Below are 23,869 nucleotides of genomic sequence, written 5' to 3'. Positions count from 1 at the left end.
TATTGATGGACGCTAGGAAAAAAGATCCTTGCTTCTTGTCTAATCGACTATAAGAAACAGAGATTAACATTGAGCTTCACGTAACGGGTCAATTGAACTGACAAATCCCTATTGACAGCTGATAGGCTCCACTGATCCGAAATGCCCTTGCGACCAGGTACCCGTACAATGCCACTATTGTTCCCGGAAGTGCTATTAATAATATCGAGAGTTTCACCTCGCTAATTTACATTTATTGGAGTATTCGCGAAGAGGTTTGATATATCTGTGAACTCTAGTGAATAGAATCACCCGAAGATTGACGTCTATCAAATCAGCCGGAACGTTTCTGGCGATTTAATAATTTGGAAATAAAAGATTTATATTTGTAGATATGATTCAATAGCAGCTTACTTGAAGTAACAACCACGCCTCAAGAAGAAAATATAAAGCTAGTTTCACCTAAAGAAGTAGCACGTGAAATTAAAAATTTACCTGCTAAAAAGACTCCAGGGTTGACCTTTTCACTGGAGAAATACTAAAACAATTGCGAAAAAAGGGTATAGTTAAACTAACATACCTATTCAATGCTGCAATCAGACTGAAATATGTTCCCAGCATCTGGAAATTCGCAGAAGTCATTATGATCAAAAAACAGGAAAACCGGCGAACTAGATCAAATCATACAGGCCAATATCGNAAATATTGTAGATATGATTAAGTAAAACAGCTAGAGTATTTTGATTATTGAACAAAATTCCAATCAGTTTCTAATTCATTGTTAACTAGAAATTGCCTAAACATCGTTTTTCCTTTAACAAAACCAAATACAAATACAAGGTTATTGTAGAAATTAATTGTTGAATTATTTAAACAAAACAAGATAATATATAAACCTATACGACATTTGTACGCATAATGAAATCCGCACCTCCGGAGGAAAAATAGCTAGAGAGTGTCAAAAGGAAGAGAAAAACAAAAGGCGAAACAAACAATAGAAAGACAGTAGTAAAGATGATGACAAGAAAAATTTAAAAGGATTAAATTGATTACTTTCGTCCCGCCTCATTTAATCTTATTATTGTTGTTGGATAATAATTTTGGAGAGGATTTACGGCGCTTTTCTTCAAACGAAAGAAATAGGGTGTTTTCCCCTACAGCTGTTAGAAACACGTTTCATCGTTCTTTGGGCTTTAAATCATCTAAATTTCCAGTTCTTTATATTCACTTAAAAAAAAAAAGATGTTTGTGGCTTTATTTTATATTATGTTTTGATAGGAGTGGCGCGATAAGAACATGTCCGATAGCTGGTATACAGGGTTGATAATTGAGACAGCAAAGAAAATTATTATAAACCTGTCCAAAAAGATTCAAAAGTTTAATTCAGAATCAAAAACTTCCTAATGAAAGAAGATCAGATACTCATAGATTTGAACAGGATATTTGCTATATTGATATAGTAAACTTTCAAACAAACCAAAAAAAATGGTAAAAGGAAAAAACCCTCAGTCAAGAAAACGCTTTTATGGTAGAATGATTAAGGACGAAAGGGGTATTTCAATGCTACAGGTTCTTCTCTTCCTGATGACAAAACACGATTTAGAATGATTCAACTCAAACTTGTTAACCGACCATTGATCTCACTACAAAATATTTCCGCAGTTGGATATAAACCAGTATTACGAAGCAATCAAGGAAGATAAACGAGCAGATCGTTAAAAAAAATAGCAGGAACAATAGTAGGCTTGGTATACCCCCTTGAAACACTCCCTTAATATGGGACCGACCGTGCTTCATTGCCAAATTTAATAATCGCCGTTCATCCTTAGAAATATGATCCACGACATGTCTTCTGATAACTACAGATCAAACTGATGATTGCGTAATGACGAAACCGGTTAAAAGTTTTGAAAAAATCCAGAAATCTTCCAATTGCATAATCACCCTCAGCCAAAGCAGAGTGCATATAGTTGGTAAAATCGGAAAGTGTGGACTTTATTTATTTAAAATTGATTATATTGCTTAAAAACTCTAAATTTCATCCTGAAATCCAAGCAATTGAGAAACTCAACTAAACTTAAACAGATGATACATAAACATAGCCAAAACTTTATGGCCAGACAGGCATTAAACTCAAGCATTATTAGCTCAGGAATATCAGATTTCATGGCTTCTAGGGCTGGCATGAACTGGATGTTTGAATTTAAGCAAAACTTTCAAACAAACCTAAGTACAAAAAAAGTAACAAAGTGAAAATCACTCATTCAACAAGGGCTTTATTTATTGATACGTTGATGGATCTAAGATCCAAGTTGCAGAATCAGGAGTGTTTAACCCTAAATTCCAAATATTCAGAGACAAGTGCACCAGTTTCTTCACTTTCTTAAAGTTCATTTACTTATTTTTTAACAAATCTTTTAAGTTGAAACCCATTTAATTGAAAACAATATTCCGTTTAAATAAAGAATAACAAAGCAAAGCATTAAACTCAAACACAGCTCAAGATTGGTGCTGAATTGCAAAACCAAACTAGGCAGATTAAGTGTGCTAAACAAGGATACATTTTCCTTCTACGGAAAAAGGCTGCGACACTTCTGAAAAATACTAAACTGTTTTGAGATTAATGCTATGAACAGCAACTTAGGAAAGAAGATTATTTAGAAATCGTGAAATGAGGTCTGGTGTGATGTAGGTTTCAGAAAAACTTTTTTTTTATCGTGCCAACGTTTTGATCTTTATTGAGATCATCTTCAGGGCTTGGAATTTACAAACATTGTTTAAATTTAACAAAAACATGTACGATATGAAAAAAGGAAGGAAAGAAGACAGTGATACTGAGGAAACCATGGAATTTGCTCATTTGACACAAACGATCCAAAAACCTTTTGGCCAGGTTTGGAAAACAAGAAACATAACAATGAATCAAATAAAGCAGGGCTTCGAATCTTAATAGGATTCTTAACTGAGATGTTCGGAAAAATTTGCATTAACCAACATGGCGCGAATTCTGTGAAGAATCATAAGAACTGTGTACATAAACTTTGGCACATTTACACACAAAAGTAACACATTGCAATGTACGACGTAACTTAAGAAGAAATACAACCAATAAAACTGTGCCTAATAACCAAATTCTGGTATGGATAAAATATCATGACTATCTCCGTCCATTTAATGATAGCGCAGACAAAAAATGGAAATATTATTAACATCAACAAAGAAAGCTAAAAAAAAAACCAAACGTGAAATTAACATAAATTGAGAATCATCGGTGGTGCTGTACAGATATAGAACTTTGGTGGACACAATACTTTTCAAAAAGTACATCAACAAAGAAAGCTAAAAAAAACCAAACGTGAAATTAACAAGAGCATCATAAATTAAGATAATCAGAAACTCATGCCTCCTAGGGGAGACATGAACAGTATTTTTAAATTTAAACAAAACTTCCAAACCAACCTAAGTATGAAAAAACACGTCAGTTGACACAGGCAAGATTTTTTGGTACGCTAATCTAAAACACAAGAAAGTACAATGGCAAGAAGCTCTAAAAGAAAATAAATATTAAGACTAGAAGTACAACAGTATTCATCAATATAAGATGAAATCCATGCAAATGAGAGATGTAATCAAATCAAATTAAAATAGACGATACAAAAACAAAGAAGTAACTAACCAGATAACAAGGCAAGCATCAGCTCTGTAAATTTGAAAGGAAATGCTTTGTGATTTTCGTCGTAACCTTAGAATAAACACACACTAAAACCGGGCCTAAAAATCAAATTCTAACATAAATTGAGATTCACCGGTGGAGAATAGGTATAGAACTTTGGTGGATACAACAGTTTTCAAAAAGTACAAAATATCAAATTATTCCGAATTTTTACAATTTACGACATTTGACATGAGTGGTTGACATGTTATATTATGATGATTATTGTTATTTTAACAATTACAATGTTTACTAATTATAATTTGGTTGATTATTTTATTGTAGAAAAGTCTGTAGTTTTATGTTAAGAAGGCTAATTTGGGAAGAAAGTTTTTTTATAGTGTAATATGTAAATGTCCAGTTGTAACAATGGCGTTAACCAATCATGCATGTAATTTAATTAATAATAATTATATATAATTTTTTTGTCTGTAATAAATTTCTATTCTTCCGAGATGCTTAAAGAGGAAAGGTTGATTAAAACTAAAAGTTGTAGATAAAATGAATGGGGTTGTTTAGTTGGGATATGCAAGAGAAAAATGTTTCAGGGCCTCCAGTGGAAGTGGGAGTTACTATGTATGTACTGAGCATCAGTTCACTATCTGAAGTGCAAATGGTACTCTCAAATAACTGAATCTTTCTCTATACCTCTCTATTTGAGTGTACCCGGGCATGTTACCCATCCTAGTAGCGCCCTCCTGGGGTCCATTGCTGAATTCTCTCTTTTTGTTTATTTTTGTTGTTTTAATTTATTTTTACAGTCTTATTTTCTGTTTAAAAAAGAGACAGTACTAAGACAAATGTCTTATTGTTGTCTTGGACAAAGACCGTATAGGTTTATTGTTCACAGGTCCTCCGGTAGAGGTGGGAGTCACCATGTATGTACTCAGTATATCATCACTCTCTGAAGTTAAAATGGTACCTACAGCCACGTTATATTATACAATAATATTTGATAAGTGAAATTTATAAAGTACACACGTAACACACTTTGGGATTACGGAGACCTGGCCCGAAAACACGTTACACCGCGCATGCTCTGAGACATTATGTAATAAATAAGCTTGTCACACAGTTTAAATCGTATGAAAATTTATTTTTTTTAAACTAGGGGTTCATTTCACTTGCACATGTGTACATGTCCGTGCCCTTGACTCTTGTGTCCGTCTCTTACTTTCTCTTTGTCTTTCACGGCTCTGTCCCTTTTAGTATCTATCTACTATCTTTGGGTGCGAATTCAGGAAATGGACCCCAAGTTAATGTCCCCTTTTAACGATCGAACTTTTTTATCTGTTTTTATGATCTCATTTTTTCCCTTTTTTCATCAATTCCCGTGCCCGAGGTAGATTTTTAAGCGTAGCTCATTCGTAATGGAATACAATGTAAAAGCAAAACGTGGCTATTTATTTGATTGTTTCATAGAATTTTTTTAAATACTTTTTTGGGACGGAGGAAGCATGGAGAGCTAGGTTTATATGAAAAGCGATTTAAATTATATTTATATAAAATATTCATTTAAATTAATTGAAATATGATGCTTGCTAACGTCGAACCTTGTAACTTAGCTACTCTGTAGGAGATTCAGTTGAACTAGTTCTGTATGTAAAAATTTTTAAACGAGTTTGGATGTCTTAGCAGCAAGATAGCAGATGAAAGCATTTTGGTTGTCTCTTTTTTCATTTAGATTTTAAGCTTTAACGCTCTAATATTTACAGGTGGAGGCTTATAAAACATAAATGGACAAATGATTTCCTAATGACTGTTTATACATTTTTTATTGGGTTGTGTGAATATTGTGTGTGTACAGTGGTGTTGGTTGCAGGTCCACCAGTGGAAGTCGGGGTCACAATGTACGTCCTCAGTATCAGTTCTGTATCAGAAGTCCTAATGGTACTTAAAACACCAAACCTTTAAAAAAAACTACAACCAAACCCAGTTGTTGTGTTGTCGGTGTTGTACCTCGACAAATGTACAAGGGATCCTCCTTCAGTCGGACTAGGACCATATTCATCTCATCATCACAATCATTAAACCATCCATTATGTCGAAATATTTTAACTAAAAGTTATAAACTAGTGCGTCTTAGATGGAGGATCCCTGGTCCTGAAATTAATAAGACTGATTGACATTTTTCCAGCTGGTTTGCCAATGTTTGTAAAGGAACCCTACAGCGTTCCAAAAGAACCTATGCATGGCCCCCTCCTCCCACCTTGTGACACGAACTAATATAAAAGTGCCCTTGACACAGCATTTGAATAAATCGATGTTATCAAAAATTTAGTAAGAATGTAATATTGGTGTAAAATAATTATTTCTTTTGTATAAAATATAACTTTTCTTTAGTTAATCTTTTTGAAAAGTTTTATGTTACAATAAGTGTTTATTTTTTTGTGTAATATTCACATTTTTTTAAGCACTTTTTGTTTTTAAGTATAAATATTTAAAGTTAATTTGCACAATTTGTTTTTGGTTGAATTGCGTGAGTGAATTTTTATATTTTATGTCCAACACATCTGAAATTTTAAAACTTAAAATAGTCACAGGTTGGGAGGCGGAAAAAACGAAACCTGGCCGAATCAACTCAGTCAATGTGTAATACAGACATTGTACATTTTGTAGTCGTTGTTGTCTCTATTCTTCTCTTCTCCGACTGTTGAGCGTGTACATTCAGTTCTCCCGACTCACTGGAACACCTTTCCTACATTTCAGTTATCATTTTTTGAAATATATTTTTGTTTATTTGTTTTGTATGGAATGTTGATGTATAAGACAAATTCACCTTTTAAACAAGAAAAAATTGAAATAAAACAACAAAAAGTAAAAGTAAAAAAAAAGATTTATTCGTTCCGCGCGGTGAACTGGGTGGACTCTACAGGCCGCAACCAGGTTAATGGCCCTGTCCAACAAATCAAATATAACAAAAAAAGGAAAGGTCACTCTAGTACGTGATCCCTTGAAGGGGGCAAAAGAAAACCCGCTCCCTTCTATTTCTTATTTCTTCTATATTTTCCTCTTTCTCTTTTTCTTCTATCAGTTTTATTTCTGTCTTCACTATTTTTCTAGGACCCCGTTTTGCCGCGTTAAACCACGCAATATTTAAAAAAAATAATAATAAAAAAAATTGTCACGAACCTGGGGTGTACGACCAGTTAAGCCGACTCGGCGAAATACGAGTATAATTTCAGCTTTTGTTTATTTTTGTATGACCGCTCACGTAATGTGCAAGGCTTATTCTGCCGTAGAGGCTTGTTTGTAGATGCTTGTGCATGGTGCTCTCTGTTTTAATCCGCTTACTAGATTTAAGTGTGCTGGGGCTGGGCTCGATACGCCAAAAACCTGGTCGAGTGTTTTTAATTGCTCCTCCCTCTCACTTACAGGCCCAGGTGCTCTCAAGAACTGCTCCCGTGGGGCTGATTGACCGCCCCATCAATCAGGACGCATGTACTCTCTCTCTACTTTTCCATTCCCATTTCTCACTCGCCTCCAACCCTTGATTGCGTTGCAGCTTTGGGTGAAAATCAAACGTAACTACTTTCATTCCAATGAAACGGTCGGTAAAACGAATCTAAAAACATCATCACTTCAAAACGTTTCACACCAACAAATCATAATTATAATGAAGATAATTTAAAAAAAAACACTTTCATAACTCATCGCCATTTAAAATAATCTTTCTAGTACAATAAAAATATAAAAACAACACACCTTAACCCCCATCAAAAAGAAGAAAGGCAAAACAAAAACTTTTCATATAAAAGTATGAAAGAAACTACACAATATAAAATTAAGTGGGTAGTCCGCAAGTGGAATGAACTCCTGTCGAACAATTCTGGGTCCGTTTATTGTCGCTCGTTTATGCATGATTCATGCATCAATTAATGTGTATGAGTTTAAAGAAAGCTAGCGAGTTTAAGCGGACATGGAAAAATTTATCATAGTTGAAAAATTTTATTAGGGTATAATTAGTTGTTTAAAATCAGCCTGATAAACGTTGAAGGTAAAAAATGTGTCTGTCTGCATGATTAATTTTTAGAAAACTAATTTAAAAAAATACTAGTGTTACATGAACCGACAAAATAAATTATATTTTAATTACAATGAATTAGATTTTTAAAGAATAGTTTGAATATATGTTTAGAGGTCATAATTGACCATATTAATTATGTCAATTATTTATTCCTTTTATCTAAGGTCTTCATTGAGATGAAAAAGTTAGTGTCTCGAGCGGGATTCGAACCCACGAACTTCGGCTCAACAGGTTGTTGCGAAGTGACGATAGCTAAGTGGGTAGAGCAACGGCGTATTGAGCCGAAGGTCGTGGGTTCGAATCCCGCTCGTGGCACTAATTTTTTTGTCTCAGTTAATATCTTAGATAAATAGAATAATTGTTCCAATTAATCTTAAAAGCATACTTGCTCAGTTTGCTGGACAGGGATTATGATTTTAAAACTGGGATTCGTATTTTATTGAAATTCGCAGGACTTTATTATAAAATATTTCGCGTTGTAAAATAAGTCCGTATTCACTTCAATAATGCAAAACCAAATAGTAAAGTGAAAAATACGCATAATTTAACGATGGCCCAATTTAACAATTTCATCTGGTCCTAAAGTCATTTCGTGTCGTTTATTTAGAAAATACTAGATTGTCCAAAAAATGATAGAATATTTGAGTGGTTTTAAAAATTGAGCTCCTATTGTGAATTATTATAAATCTACTTAGAAATATGCTATGAATTGGTCAAGGAATTCAATTGTTAAGTTTATTATTTGAGCGTTTATTACTCTATTTATAATTATTTTTGTTATTCTGTTTTGTATAATTAAATTTTAAAATATAATGTTTATATGTTATGTTTACAATTTACTTTTTAGTAGGGTGGTAGAACAATAAAGGCAATATTATTATTATTATTATTATAGCTTCAACGCACAAAAGAGATATAATAGAATTATTGACAACAGCTACGGATTTATTTTACAAGCCAAGTTTAAGAAAAGACATAAAACTGTTATACTGGCTGAAGAGGGACTGTACTCGTTAAAGTTTTCCCAACTAAACGAGAAATAAAGAAAGTAAATAAATAGACTGTGAAATTCAATAAATCACAAATCCCCATTAAAAACATTAACAATACATAGATTTAATGTATTTATACATAATGTAACAAAAGCCCAAAAATAACGTGGCATATAATTTTTGTTCTTATTTTGAAAGTGTTGACCCTCATTGGCACAAAGGTTATCTCCCAAGTAGTGGGTAGTGCTAAGGCGAAAAATACCATACACACCAAGCTCACAATCCCAAAATCTCAATGTATTGTAGGAATCTGGAGACACAATTCAAATTAATAAATCAGGCCTAACGAATTTCTCTTTTTTATGAAACATTTTTAACTGAAAAACCTTCAATTTTGAAGAGGAAGTCGGTAAGACCAAACAAACCACATTTTACCAGGTCATAAATGATAAGCTGTTAGATGTAAAAAGGTTAAACAACCGTGGTGAATATATAATACATTAATCTATTTTTTATTGAAATTATCATACGAAGAATATTGAAGAATATTTCTGACATTGTTAATATAAATGACGGACAAAATGTAGGTTTTTCAAATATATTATATTTAGTGGACTATTGACCAAATTCCTTCTTTCAATTGATTAATCTTTTTATGTAAAGTTTGGGTTCAAATGAAAAAATTAGTGTCACGAGCGATTTGGCCGAAGATCGTGAGTTCGAATCCCGCTGGTGTCACTAGCTTTTTCATTTCAACCAAAACCTTACATAAACTAGTTTCTAAAATATGTGAACGTTCATTATGAAACATACTGACAAGAAATGCGGAGTAAATTTTCCTAATTTTGGAGTGTGCAATAATGTATAATATTATTTATATTGGTTATATAGAAATAGAAATTAAATTTTTTTCTCAACCAAGACCATAAAAAGAATAATTAAATGAAAGAAGTAACTTGGTCAATTGACCACTAAATCGTAAATAGAAATTTAACTTTAAGCTATCTTGAAAAACCTTAGTTTATTAAAAATTAAACTCATTGTGATTAAATTAAACCTGTTTATAAAAAAAAGGACAATCTTTCTTGGTTATGTACAAAAAGTTAATATTTGGGTTTCAAATTAATAACATTCTTAAGTAAAATGCTAAAAATTTATACTTTTTAAGTTAAATATAAATATTATTTTGCATTACAAATATTTTGTTTTTTCTTGACTTGAAATTTTCCTTCAAAATAATGAACCAGAAATTTTGTTTTGCACTTTTAGTGCTGTTTGTTAGGTTTTGTTTTTGCTGTTTTAAAAAAGGTAGCTATCGGAAAGTGCAAGCGAAAAATTAATAATATTTTCCCCCAAGTGAAATGAATATGATGGAAATTCATCATCTTTCGATTTCCACGTGAAAACTCTTAATATTCATATCATTCATCCTGGAATATTTTTTTTATGTTTTTTTCTTACTTAGGCCGGCTCAATCACAATCACGATTACATAATTTGTCCGGAAGGGTAATTGGTTTTACTTACCACTAAACTTTATCAACCCCCATGTCGTTGTTATACAACAATTAACTTAATAGCTTCTAATTGGTTTATTTTTCATTTGAAATTATCGATAAGCTTATTATCTTATGTAAATCGAGCTCGGGAGGGAGTTGTAGAAACAAAACGACGATCAATTCTACCACCATTAAATTCACTAGTTTTCGTGGTCCGCTTGAACAATTAATATCTTTCAATTAATAATGGTTTTTTTTTTGGTTGAGATAAAAAGGTCAGTGTCACGAGCGGGATTCGAACCCACGACCTTAGGCTAGATACGCCGCTACTCTACCACTTGAGCTATCGTGACTTCGATCTCAACTTTAAAAAAAATTAATTGAACGATATTAATTGATCAAGCGGACCACGAAACTAGTGAATTTAATAAGTTTAAAATGAAGTATACCTTCACTAAAGCTCTCCGTGGCCATTTCATTTGTCGCCGAGAATCAAATAGATTACACGACATTTGAAAAATTTCAAAAAAGAGGAAAAATTCAAAAGGTTGGGTTAGATGGGAAGTTAGTGTCCGAGTGGATCGAGGTCACGATAGCTCAAGTGGTAGAGTAGCGGCGAATCTAGCCGAAGGTTGTGGGTTCGAATCCCGCTCATGACACTGACTTTTCATCTCAACTAAACAAAAATAATAATAATATAAAAAAATCTACCACCATCACTCAAATAGATTTTTTTTTTATTACACATTCGCCTAGGAAAAGAATAGTTTTTCTGTAAAACATAGCCTATTTGATAGTGCATTGTTGAACAATTAAAAGATAAATGCGAGATAGTTTATGAATTTTTTTTATATTGTAAAACATTATATTACAGTTTTTTATATCTCGTAAATAAAATGATCCGAAGGGGAAAACAAACATATAACTTTATTTATGTATCACACGTTTTCTTATATTTGTTTTCTTATAAAATTCTTTCTATTATTTTTTTATTTATTTATTTATTTTTATTTTATTTATTTTTTGCTTTTTCCCCAACGTTTTGCAAGTTTGAGCACGTGTGCCTTATTTTTACTTTTGCAAGTATTTCTTTTCCCTTCATAACATTTGTTTACAGCAAGAACTGAGAAGGGATTACGATTAATCGATTAATTTGATAAAAATTGACTACCATTCTGAAAAAATGTTTCCATCTCATAAATAACAACTTCAACTTGATTTCGGTTCGTTTTCTTATAGTGGTGGTGTGGAGCCTTGTCAAAGTAAACAAAATTTATGATACTTTAACTATAATTTATATATTATGCAAACCTTTTTCAATAACGTTTCTATCACTTTTTTAATCATTATTGTCTATTTTTGATTTTAATTAATATAACTTTAATTGAACATAATATTACCTATTATTGCCAGGTAACTATTATTATTATTGCCAGTTTTAATTCAGATATAATTTGTATTTTTGTCGAATCAAATTCTAAATTTTGTATATTATTACAATTTGTTGTCTCGCATATACAGCGTATATCAAGATAAAGAAGATGGAAATAAATGCAGGAAATGAGTCTTTGCTAAGCACGTTGTTTGAAATCATTTTAGTGTCTGCTTTTATGGATTTTGCAAACTGTCATCTATGTTTAAACAGCCAGAGGTGGCCAATTTTACACGAGAATCGTCTAATAATTGTCAGTCCCTTTAATATTAAACTTTGCATTGATTGATTTTTTGTTTTATTTTTCTGGTCATTTTGAGTGAGAAATGTCGATTAGCGATTGTTTGGTATTTTTCACAAGAGTGTATTTCTCGAAGGTCGAATATGTTTAAACTGGTGTTTCTCAAAACAGGACTAGGCCTGGGTCCAAAAGCTGGCCCTCGGCCAAAGAGAAGGCTAATGATCCGTGGACATTCTTCGAACCCGAGCCACTTTTTTAATGCCCCAAAAACACTGCCAGCCCACTCTTAGAGGCGCCATTACGACGGCCCATTAAGATGGTCCCCGCGGATCCCAAAAGTAAATCATCCCTCGCATCAAAACACTCTCGCATCTCCCACTGGGGACTTCATTAATTTAATATCATTCGGATACTGTTATCTCGGTTGAAAGCTGGGATTAAGTTGGAACCGCATTGTTTTGAGATATTTATTAGTTTTCTGGTAGCGATGTTCCATATCATAACTGGCATGTCAAGTCATATTATCGATACCATGAAATAGATAAACAAATAATTTTGCATTATTTTCATTAATGGTTAATATTTGTTAAAACTTAACGCATTACAAATGATTAAATATTATTTGCAACTAATTATCAGGTTTTATATTAATTTTTAAACAAGAAAAATAATAAGGCGTCTGTTTCTAGTATTTGCCACGAAGAGGCAAGTAACGAGTTCAAATTCTGGCATAAATATTGACATTTTCTTAAATCAATTTGTCATTATTGCATAAAAAACATATTTTTCTCATTTAACCTCGTCTGACAATTCTCAGAATACTGTCTTGAATTAACTCTATCTAAAGCATAAAATGTTATGGTTATTATTTTAAATATGCAAATATTTTTTCAATACGACTAAAAATAAAGAAAAACAGCTATATTTTTTCTTTGTATAGCGCAATTGTCACGATACGACAACGCCCTTTTATTTTTCTTTCGTCCAGTACTATAAATATCCCTCTGTGACAGTGCAAACTTTACTCCCTTCTTGTTTTTCTTTCTTCCTCTAATATTTTTTTAAATAAGCTTTAACGTTGTCAAATTAGAATTAGAAAAGGAAAAAAAAGGATATGGGAAAGAAATATATGGAAATTCACTGCAGAATTGTAATAATAATTTAACATGGTAGTGCATTAATAAAACATACGTTTTATGCTTTATATTTACCTTTTAAATTATTAACCCTAGGACGTTTTGTTAAAACTCTTTTGATATAAGGAATTGATCATGACGTTTAGAAAAGGTTAAAGCCATCATTGTTAGCTAAAAATGTTCTTATTCGTTGCTGAATTTATTATAACATTTTATTGAGGAAAGTTAAATTTACTCTTAGTTAAAAAATGAAATTACATATACAAAACAAAAAATAATTGTATTTTTCACACAAATAACAATTAATAAATATTGAAGTTTGATATACTTATATTAGTAAAATCAATTTATTTGTACAGTGAGCTCAAAGTTGAAAATATCAATTTCTAATGGGTATTCAAGAAATTAAGTTTTGTTTATTGTTACTCTGTTTTACAAAGCGAAAAAAGATAGAGCATTGAAAACAAGTGGGAGTGTTGATTAAACTCTAAATATTAATAGTTTTCCTTTTAATATTTCATGCTAACATCCAAGAAAGGAATGGGAATTTATTTATTCACCCCTTTTACACTAAGGTCTAATTAAATCAAAATTCATTTATTCCATCCAAAGAAGCGTGTCGTTCATTTAATTAGGCTCCCTCCCTCAAAAGTCGGAAACCCCCGTTGCAAACGCCTAAAAGCGTTTTGAATTGCAGGCTACGCCGGCCGCATAATGATCAATTTAGCAGACCTGCAAAAAGGAAAATTGGCAGAAGAACTTTTGAAAGTACACATTTGGCCTCGCATTGTCAACAGACTTAATTGGGTTTCGTATTAAAAGGAGATGCAGTCCTGGTTAGGTTGTTTCCTTTTTTAATGGATGTACTTCGGCTAGTCAAATTCTGCCGAGTATTAATAATTTGTCATTTTTCAATGTACTGCAGTGATACTGTTTTAGTTTAAACGCAAATTATGCACATAGTACATCAAGTTAGAAAGTGGTCGTTTCTTATCATTTTGCACTGCAAAATCTGCACCCTTCTCACTGGGTTGGTCTATCATGCGCGTTTTGCCATCATCAGTTCTTGATTGGTCTGATTTGGGATAAGTCTGGTTTTGATTGTTTCAAATCATCCAGGACTCCTACGCTAGGATATTAGGCAGCTAGATCGTCTCAGACAAACCTGATCTGTCTACCCTTGTGGGTTTAGTTATTCAGACACGATACAGCATATTTTCTTCAGATTTGATGGCTAATTTGTCATCCTTAAACCCAGAACTACCTCTTACAATGGTAACTTTACCGAGTTAGTTTTGTATTCTTCTTTTCTAATTCTGCAGCTAGATAGTCGAGATTCTCAAGTCTGTAGCTAGATGATATCAGGTCATCTAGATTTGGTATGCTACATTATGACTCTACAGTAGATTGTGTCAAGTCATCCAGACGAGTTCAGCTAGAAATTGATTCTGCAGCAAGAACATCTCAGGGGCCGCGGTAGCCGAGTGGTTAAGGCGTCAGACTGTCGGCTAGTAGATCCCGCGGTCGTGGGTTCGAGCCCCACCGTCGCCTCTGGACTTTTTCACACACGGACACGCCACTCATCAATGGAAGGAGCGGAATCAGATCTCAGCGACCCTGAATTTGGTCACAACCTCCTTCACGAATGAGTTTCTTCGATGGAAGAACACCGGCGCACCGGGGACTCAAATTCACACTTGTGTCGGGAGCCCCCAAAAAATGGAGCCAGTGGTAAAGTACAATAAACTGTACAGCTGTAGTGCTCAGGAGAGAACTCCTCCAGTTCCTGGTATCCATTGTTTAAAAAAATTCATCTCAAGTCATATACATAATTTCTGCTGAAAAAACAATTCAGCAGCTAGTCGTCATGATTATCTACATCAGGTAGAATACGACTCTGTAGCAAGATGGTTTCGGTCATCTAGATCTAGTCTGTTAGAATATGGGTCTGTAGATAGATCGTCTCACGTTGTGCAAATCAGTTCTTCTAGAATATGATTCAGCAGGTAGTTCAATTCATTTAATCCAGATGAAGAATTGCTAGAATGTGATTTCGCAGCTAAATTGTCTCAGGTCATCCACATGGTCATCCATATAAGTATGATGAATAATACAAAATATATGATTTTGTAGCGATATGTTGCCAGATTTACTAGAATATGATTATAAAACTAAAAGCAGATCTGCTAGAATATGATTCCGCGGCTAGATCGTCTCAGGTCATTCAGATCTCTAATCAGCAAGAAGAAAAACCTGCAGCTCGATTATCTGAAAAATTCTGGTATCTATCTAATATCCATGCTGGTTTGGTCATTGAAAGTATTTTTCTTTTTTTCAATCAGGTTTCAGTTTTTTCTGTCCTTGTATTTTTATCAGTATAGATCAGTTACAACAGCAGTTGTCAGTGGTCGTTTGGCGCGTTTGTTCTGCTAGAAGTTGATTTATCTTTTCAGACCATCCAGATCAGTCCAGCTAGAATGTAATTCTGCAGCAAGGTCCTCTTCAGAACATCTCGGCTTGATCTGTTCCAAGAATATTCGGAAGATCGATCGTCCTGATCAATTCAGCAATCGTTGTAATTTTTGCACCAGATTTGAGGGCTATATTGCCAAACTTACGTTGCTTTTTTCGGCCGGCTAGCTGCCTGGGCTATTGCCGGCACCTCACATTTCTTCCACCGCACGTTTTAAGAATTTTTTTTTTAAGTTAGCTTTTCTGTAGGAAGACTGGGCATCGTTCTGGTTGTGTTCTGGGACGTTATTTCTACATTTTTAGCCCTCCAACACGTGGTGAAAAGGCTCTGAAATTATCTCATTCACTAACATTCAATCCTAGCCTAGTACTCGATATTCCTCTGACGACCCGCCCTCTTTCACGCTAATAAATACATCCATACATTAAGTACAATTAAAATTACAATTAGTCTAAAATATTAACCTAGGTTGGTGGGTTATGGGGTAATTGATATTCCACCCATGCATACACCACTATCGCACTAATAAATGCGTTCACTCAAACAGTAACTAATCATTCTGTTTTTACAAATAAAAAAAATGCGGAGCCACTAGCGCATTTAATATTACAACAGTGCCTCACTCTAAAAGATATTATAGCCTAATACTAACCTAAATCGGTGGGTCTGTGGAGTACTCGATATCCCTGCACAATCCACCCATACAAACTCACTTTCGCGCCAATAAATACATTCATTCTACCCAAAACACACAAAGATATATTCAATCCTAGTTTGGTGGGTCTGTGGTGTAGTCGNCACTTTCGCGCCAATAAATACATTCATTCTACCCAAAACACACAAAGATATATTCAATCCTAGTTTGGTGGGTCTGTGGTGTACTCGATATTCCGATCACTACCCACCCTTACACTCACACATTCTCGCCAATAAATACACTCACTTCAATTATGTTGTTATCAGTACAAATTGACTCGCTTCATAACGTGGTCTGCGATAAAAGGAACCTGTTGATTTTTCAGTCATAATATTTTCAGCAGTTTGCCAGCAGCTATAACTGCTTTTCCTTTCTTTACTTGTTTATTATCAGTACTGATCAGTCTCCATCTGAACACAACCTAGATGTGATAAGCAAGAAGAAATCGGTAATGACGAAATTTCAGGTTTTTAATTTGACACATATATCGTACGCTAACGACTTTACTAAACTATAAAAGCAATTAAACTATCATATGAGACCTCATGTACATTTTCAAATATTCCACGATTCATTTTTCATTTCGCACAATTTTTTTATAAATACGATATAAACTGTATTAAGCCTGTTTTATTGTTAATAGGATTCGTTTGTTTTCTGTGAATAAAACTTTTATAATTTGAAGATACGTTTGATAGTAGCAAGTTTTTTTTGTTGTTTTTTTTTGGCCTTATGATCTTTGCATATTAGCCATGACGAATTATTACATATGTTGTTCAAATTGGGGTTATCGGGAAAAAAGGGCCAGAGGCGACGTTGGGAATCGAACCCACGACCGCGGCGTGAGAGTCTCTCATGCTAACCACTCGGCTACCCCGAGTAGCAAGTTTAAATAATCAAATTACTTAACACATCGTTTTTATTCGGTTAGAAGTCGGTGTTTTGATAAAAACCCTAATACGATTATTGCTATTGTGTATTCAGTACTCCATTTCGTATTTATTGTTGATTCTCTACTACCTTTCCACCCAATTTCGTTGCAGCCTGGTCCAAACAAGCTTTCCGGCTTTTGATCAAAAAATTGCGGATGAAGCCCGCCCACGAAAGTGCGTAATGGAAGTCCATTTCGCTTTCCCCTTATCCCAGCTGATCTGCACAGCACACCAGAATTCATTTTTCACCCCCATCCGCTAAATATATCAGATGGACTCACGAGAGAAAAAAAATCTAAAATAAGTCTTCTGTCTCTCAAATTTGCCGGCTAACGACCACTCATCCGGCTTCCGTAACGAGAATACTTCTAGGCACTCTTGTGAAAACGAAAATTTTCAACGCTTTTTTTTAAATTTTGTAAATATTTAAATACAAAAAACGCCCAGAGTCATCATTTCTCTACTTTCGTTGTAAAATTTAAGTTCACTCTTTAATATAAACTATTCGAGTATATTTGTTATTTAATATTTTTACCTGAGAAATTATCGCCGTGGTACGTGCATAATTATTTTTGACACACAGAAAAAAAATCGTTCCTGATAGAAAATGTACACGTGCTGTTTTTAATGAAAGCATAATCCGCCCGAGCGTGGGCAACATTAAAATACGCTCACGAAACTTTCTATGCCGTGATCTAGCTAATATCCAAAGTACGTCGCACACTTCAACAACTTTCTTACAGTTTAGCGCGCTCGCGCGAGCACACACGCACACGCGCATGCACACGAACAAAAAAGAACTTTTTGCCCACATGCTAACGGACAATACATCAATTTCCCTCCCCTTTAATGTTTTAACATGAACAATCATTTCTCACATTAAGGATTTACATAAAATAATCACAACATAAACGCTGATCTAACCTAGTCTATCATAAAATACATTACTAATTTGTGAAGGTTTTTTAATGTTATAAAGTTCTATAAAAATAAATTTATTATAGAATAAGTTAGGTCACTATTGTACACTATCTTTTTTAATTATCTAGGTACATGAATTTTTAAGTGTTGGAACTTAGTTAATGAGCTTTTAAATCCATATGTTCCTACTTTTCGCGTATGATGGGACAGAATGATTTTACAACATTTTTCCTGGTTTTCTCAATAACATTTTATGTGTTATGCTCGAATTTGAACCCAGGACCACTAGCGTGAAAAATACTAGTCGAACGCCCTAACTACTCTGCCACTTAATTTGATTAATAAATGATTATGTAAAACCAAACAACATTAATCTGTGCTATGTTTTAAACAGTCAGATTGTAAGATTGTACATTTGCAGATAACTTAAAGGAATTTTTTTTTAAATCTCTTTATTCTGAGAAATAAACGTTAAGATATCATTGGTTTGTTATAAAAGTAGTGCTTACTAAGTTGAATTGAATTTTGAAGTTTTGTCACAAGGTTGTTTTTCAATAGTTACTAGAGTTATTTACCGGATTAAATTTTTGTTTTTGAGTGCTTCACTTATTTTAACATACTATAAATTAACAAATTAAGTCCACACCACTAAACAGCACGGTCTTATCGAAGTTCACGAAAAGATTCCGACTTATGGATAATCGTGGAGGGTGAGTACACCGACTTTAAACAAAAACCAAAGACGAATAGAAAAATAAAGTTCAGCATGCTATCGAGTAAGGGCCCAGTACACGAGTTCGGCTCCTGTGTGTGCATGTAAATTGGCATGTGTTTAGAGAAACCGCATGTTTGCATGGATCTAAATTGTCTCGATCGTTTCCGAGCCCACACCGATCAAAGCCGATACACACCAAAAATGCTTATATGCATCGTTCCACCCTTCCTTTTACATAGATTATAACCCTTTTCTGTGTAAATGGAACGTACTATGGTTTTCTTTTTAATAAATAAAAATGCTCTTCACTGTTTCAGCTAGGATTCTTTGAACCTTTTAAGGCAGACGTTTCCCCACGACTCTATTTCGTAGAAAAATATATTTAAAAACACAGTTTAGTAAGTTACTTGTCTAAAATGTACAATAACAGTTGTAACAATATCCAATATATAGAATATAAAAAGACATACCGAAATTAACATTGGGTTTTACGGCAAAACATAAAATAGCAAGCTAGATAAACCTTATTGCAATCACAAAGTTCCAATTCAATTTAATCAGTTCTCATGGTGGAATATTGCTCCTGGAACCAATTATTGTTAAAGACAAACAAGAGAAGTCCACCATGTTTACTAGAGGGCGATGTCAGAGTAAATCAGACGGGCTACCATCGCAGAAGAATAGAGTTTTGTCAAATAAGAATTTCATGCTTGTTTGATATTGCTTTTTCGGTTTTGTTTATAGGCTTTTCAATCAGACGGAAGACATTTCTTGTATATTTCTTAAAGTAATCAAAACTTTTGTTTGTCATTCCGAAATTCATATCTAAAAATTAGCCTATGCATGCCTTCATTTTAAAAATAAAATAAATAAAAAGTTAAAAAATAAAGTTTAATTACGCATAAATATAATTTCAGTCATCAGAATTTTAGCGGTGAAGGATTAAAAATCTTTATTTAATATAAGCCCATTTTAATGCGCAAAGAACCAAAATAAACTTATCTAGTTTACAGTCATATTAAACAAATACAAAAATAAGTCAATTTATTTATAAAAGAAAAATACCCACATAAATAAATTAAAATGTACTATGAAAACAAACACAAACTGATATTGTTCTATGGCATTTCTTGTTAAAGAACTCACTATCAGTGAGGAGTAAAATGTGAACGCATCAGAATGGTAAGTAAGAAAGAAAAAAGAGGAGAAAGTATGTATTTTTTATGTCTTTAAGATGAGAGAAAGAAAGAAAAGATTTGAGAGAAAGAAAGAGAAATAGAGGAATAAAGTAACAAAGTGAGAGAAAGTCAGGAGGTGAGTGAATGAGGCAGTGGCAGATAATGTGAAAAATGAGAGCTAATTAAAAAAATAGAAAGAGGGATAAATTAACAAAATTAGGAGCAATTTTAAAACTCTGTTAACCATTCAGCAAAAATCTATCATTTTATTTATATTAAAGACGTACGAATAAAAAATATTATTAAGTAACTACCATAAAACAAATTTTTATTTTTAGTTTATTTATTGCTAATGGAACTCTCAATCACTAAATGGTAAAACGTGAAAAAAATATAAATGATCGAATACGGTAAATTGGGAAGAAAGAAAAACGTAAGAAATGGTATATATGCACAGAGAGAAAAAGAGTAAGAGAGAGAGAGAGAGAGAGAAATAGTGTGTGTGTGTGTGTGTGTGTNAATTATCGTGGCCAATCATTACGGAAATTGATTCAAATAAATAATATTACTAGTTCTTGAAAGATTTATTAATAAAAACTTCTGATAAAAAAATTTCATTTTTCAAAAGTTCAACAAAAAGTCTGACAGTTTTCCTATCATATTAGCTTAATACTTGATCTTTTCATATAAAATTAAACCATAGTCAGAAAGATATAATAAAACTAACAGTTTTAGGCAAAAATCGTGAAAAAAAGCACATCATTTTAAGAAGCCAACGTAAATAAAGTAAGAAAGAGACATGTTTATCTCTCAAATTTCCACATTAATATACGACAATCGGGGAATTTTTGTTGATGTAATGTTATAATAAAGTGTTATGACAAATATATACATGTATCAAATTAATGCAATAATATAAATAATTAATGTATTCAAGTTAATCAAAGAAAACCATTTTTTAACGTATATTTATAATTTGTATAATTAAAATTAAATATTCTTGAATATCTAACAAATAATTTTAAACTCGTGAGCAACATTATGGGACAATTATTAGTATAAAAACCATGTTAAGTCTTAAGTGGAGGTAGGAATCAAGGGGCTTCTGATGCTAAACCAGCAAAACCGAGAACTCGTGCGGAAACGTTGTCCTTAGCGCCTTAAAATTTGTCAACGTATTTTGTCATATTTATAACTAAAAGTGAAAGGCATTGAAAACTGTAACAACTAAAAAATTGATATATTAAACACTTTAAATTTTCATTTATCTTATGTACTGGTATCAAAGAATCACTGAATTAATCGAAATAAAGGAATATGTGACAAGGAATTAACTCCAATTTTTAACATGGACAAAAACGAAGGCAATAGCAATGAAGAGCATATTAACCTAAAGAAAATGAAAATATACACACCCTCACAGCCATCACATTAAGATAAAATTATTAGAACAACACCTCACCGTAATTTCGCCACTGCTTTTTTGAACAAAAACTCACTAGTATATCTGTTTTTCTTAACGAAAAGAAAATGACATTAGAAAACCCATAGTACGTTCCAATCTGTTAAATTTTATTTTTAAAAAAATTTCAAACGATACTAATATATGTTTTTTCCTCTCTTCTCCGTTCCAATCATTCAGGACTTCACGTTGGATTTCTACTTCCGACAATTCTGGACGGACCCGCGGTTGGCGTTCAGGAAACAGAAGGGAGTCGAGACCCTTTCCGTCGGCTCGGAGTTCATTAAGAACATCTGGGTGCCGGACACGTTCTTCGTGAACGAAAAACAGTCATACTTCCACATAGCGACAACAAGCAACGAGTTCATCAGAATACACCATTCTGGGAGCATAACTAGGAGTATTAGGTGAGTCAGATTTATTATTATTAATTGTTGACATATGTAACTTTGAAATTTTATAAGATTTTGAAATTTAATTTTTTGGGATGGGCGATTTAGTAACAGATCTAAAGAAATTTTCCTTTTTTATTATCAACTTCTATGCCCATATTTTTAAAAGATGTTTGATCGAAGAGTTGCTGTTTACACCGATCCGGATTTCAAGCACACATTCATCATCAGGTTGAAGGAGTTACAAACACGTATATATTTTTAATGCCGCTCAATTTTGAAGTGCGATAAATGTGAACAACACAACTTAAATATTATCCTAATAAATACTGTAAGAAAATAATTATCAATTAGTAATTAATTTGTACGTAAAAAATTATTTAGGTACGTGTTTAGAGGTAATCTATTAAATTTCTTACACAAATCTAGTTTTTTCCTTTGTTAAAACTGTGTAGCACTGATGTATTTCCATTTAAATTTAAATTGAGTTTTGTTTCATTTAGATGGTCCTTAAATTAAGAAAATTTGTTCACTTGCTCACTCTAACACGTCATGTCGAGAGACGTATTACAAACCCCTTCAAACGGATGATGAGCGTTTAATGCTTGAAATCCGCATCATTGTAAAATACAAATCTGTCAATAGAAATATCATTTACAAAAAGTGAATCTATATACTCATCTCACCTTCATCATTGCGCTTGTTAATTGTAAAGTAACGTGTGTAGTGATTAGTGACCGTTAATCTATAATTATTCAGAAATCGTGAGATGCGGTCTGATGTGATGTAGATTTCAGAAAAACATTTTTTTTATCGTGCCACGTTTCGATCTTTATTGAGATCATCTTCAGCGCTCAAAGTGTAATTGTACCATTCTTGCGTATCGTGTTGAGAGTGCCCAAAGTAACGTCCATTTTTTTTAACAAGATCTATTTATGGACCAGTTACAGTCATTTTAAAATTAAAAAAGAACTAGTAATAAAACAAACCTAGTTGAAAAATAATACTTTATTGTAAAAAATATTGAGTCAACATAATTAATACACTAGTTTCAAAAAAAGTTTAGCAAATATTGAAACGAAAAAAAAATCAGATCTGGATTGGATTAAAAATCAGAACTTATGACTGTAACTGGTTCAAAAATAGATCTTCTTTAAAAAAAATTTTTTGGATGTTATTTTACAATTAACAAGCGCTGACATTTCCGAACATCAGGTGAAAAATATTATAACGCACATAAAAGTTGTAGGAAGTAAAATTAATTGAACAATATAAAAAGTTCATTTGATTATTTGTTTTTGACATTCAAATATAACAACTTTTTATTCTGGATCAAATTCGATGGAAAAAAAATCATCCAAACATTAATGAAACCAAGCAAAATCAATACAAAATTTGATTGAACAATCCCGACAATATATTTTTTTTAGTTAATTGTTTTGTGTCATATCTGTGTAAATCTAATTTTATGTGATCTTTAAATATAATATATATTCATTCTAAGTGTCATGTTTTATAAAAGAATTTGAAATATCTAGTTTAATTTACCAAGAAAAACGTGAATACAGGGCAAAATATAACTATCTGTATACAAAAGAATATTCAGAACAACAAATATATTAAATAATAATCATTATTTAACATTTATGTTGCTCGAACATATATACAACACAATATATTACATATACATATGCAAAACATATAAACAATCTATTCGTTGTTCAGAATATTTATTTTTTTATACAGATTGTTATATTTTGCCATGTTTATCACGTTTTTCTTAGCAAATTAAACTAGATATTTCAAGTTCTTTTCTAAAACAGGACATTTAGAATGAATATATATTATATTTAAAGATCATATAAAAATAGATTTACACAGATTAATTTGCCAAGAAAAACGTGATATACATGGTAAAATATAACAATCTGTATAAAAAAATGAATAGTCCGAGCAACATAAATGTTAAATAATGATTATTATTTAATATTACTTATTACCTACTTTAAGTTAGTTGTAATGTACTACAAATTCTAAAAAAATTAAATTAAATAAAATTTATAAGATTTTTCGGAATACGGA

The 23,869-nt window shown here is 32.5% G+C and overlaps 1 protein-coding gene across 18 annotated transcripts in view; it reads left to right on the top strand.

Annotated features, from left to right (window-relative positions):
• Window positions 1–23,869, top strand: part of LOC106661780 (gamma-aminobutyric acid receptor subunit beta) — a 231,158-nt gene that overhangs the window by 129,227 nt on the left and 78,062 nt on the right. For 13 of the 18 annotated variants that reach the window (XM_024227772.1, XM_024227782.1, XM_024227779.1 and 10 more), the window contains exons 3-4: window positions 4,542–4,609; window positions 21,576–21,802. In XM_024227772.1, coding sequence (XP_024083540.1) covers window positions 4,542–4,609; window positions 21,576–21,802 — 295 coding nt within the window. Of the gene's footprint in view, window positions 1–4,239; window positions 4,308–4,541; window positions 4,610–5,513; window positions 5,582–21,575; window positions 21,803–23,869 lie in introns of all 18 variants that reach the window. The other 5 variants (XM_024227773.1, XM_024227770.1, XM_014385482.2 and 2 more) reach the window with 2 other exon arrangements.

Source organism: Cimex lectularius, unplaced genomic scaffold, assembly GCF_000648675.2.
Source record: "Cimex lectularius strain Harlan isolate CLEC.00 unplaced genomic scaffold, Clec_2.1 scaffold114, whole genome shotgun sequence".
NCBI lineage: Eukaryota > Metazoa > Arthropoda > Insecta > Hemiptera > Cimicidae > Cimex > Cimex lectularius.
Note: the sequence above shows the minus strand (reverse complement) of the source record. Positions and strands in the feature narration are given on the sequence as shown.